Here is a 1,006-nt window from a genome sequence, read left to right as displayed (position 1 = left end):
CCGTCTATGGTTGGTATATATAGATAAAGATATTTCTGTTTATGGTTGATATACATATACATATAGATATATATATATATATATATATATATTATATAAATGTTTATATAATAATATATATATATATATATATATATATATATATTTAATATATTATATATATGTGTTTGTATATATATGTGTGTGTTTGTATGCATATATTTATATTTAAAAAAGTATTTTTATATATATATATAAATTTATATATATATATGTGTGTATGAGTTTGTGTGTATATATTATATATTTTGCACACACACACACACACACACATATATATATATATATATATATATATTTATATATGTACATATTGATTCTTTGTACACGCATATAATATCCCATATAGTTGTATGAGCGTGGATCTGTAGTTTATGAGGTTGTTTTCAAATATGCTTTCTGTTTCGGTAGCGACAGTGTGAAAAGTAATTTTTATGGAACGAATGTACCTTGTACAGCTCTGTTTGTCATATTAATACGGTTGTCTTAGTCAAGGCTAACAGGATTGCTTTGTACGTCCTGATCGATCTACCGTCACGTACATGCAGCTTATTTCATCCATTGTGATATAGTTCTAGCCTTCTAAACTCAATATTGTTCTAATGTAGGTGGATAAAGAAGGACTTAAAGCAACCACACGTGTAGCGCTGGACATGACTACGCTCACAATCATGCGCACGCTCCCTCGCGAGGTAGATCCGTTAGTTTACAATATGACCTCAGAAGACCCAGGTATGTGTTGTTTCAGATTGATTGTACGGTGTGACTAGTTGCAGGGTAGCCCTGCTCAACACTAGCACATTCAGCTTAAATTATTTTTCTTCATGGCAAATTTGGGTGTTGTAGCTTCAAGTCTCTTAGAACCGCTATACCAAATGGCACAAAACCTCTGGATTATAGAGTGCACACAGGTTAATATATACATATATACGCACACACACACACACACACATATATATATATATAT

General features: G+C 30.8%; 1 protein-coding gene across 1 annotated transcript; it reads left to right on the top strand.

The window, feature by feature from the left end:
- Positions 1 to 647: 647 nt before the first annotated feature.
- SARC_17171 (hypothetical protein) lies at positions 648 to 809 on the top strand (the record flags this gene model as incomplete). Its single annotated transcript, XM_014288730.1, has 1 exon — positions 648 to 809. A coding segment is annotated over one exon (162 nt), but the record flags the coding sequence as incomplete, so codon positions are not given.
- Between the last annotated feature and the right edge of the window lie 197 nt (positions 810 to 1,006).

This window comes from Sphaeroforma arctica (genome assembly GCF_001186125.1).
Source record: "Sphaeroforma arctica JP610 unplaced genomic scaffold supercont1.9948, whole genome shotgun sequence".
NCBI classification, from domain to species: Eukaryota; class Ichthyosporea; order Ichthyophonida; genus Sphaeroforma; species Sphaeroforma arctica.
This window is presented reverse-complemented; position numbering and strand designations above follow the sequence as displayed.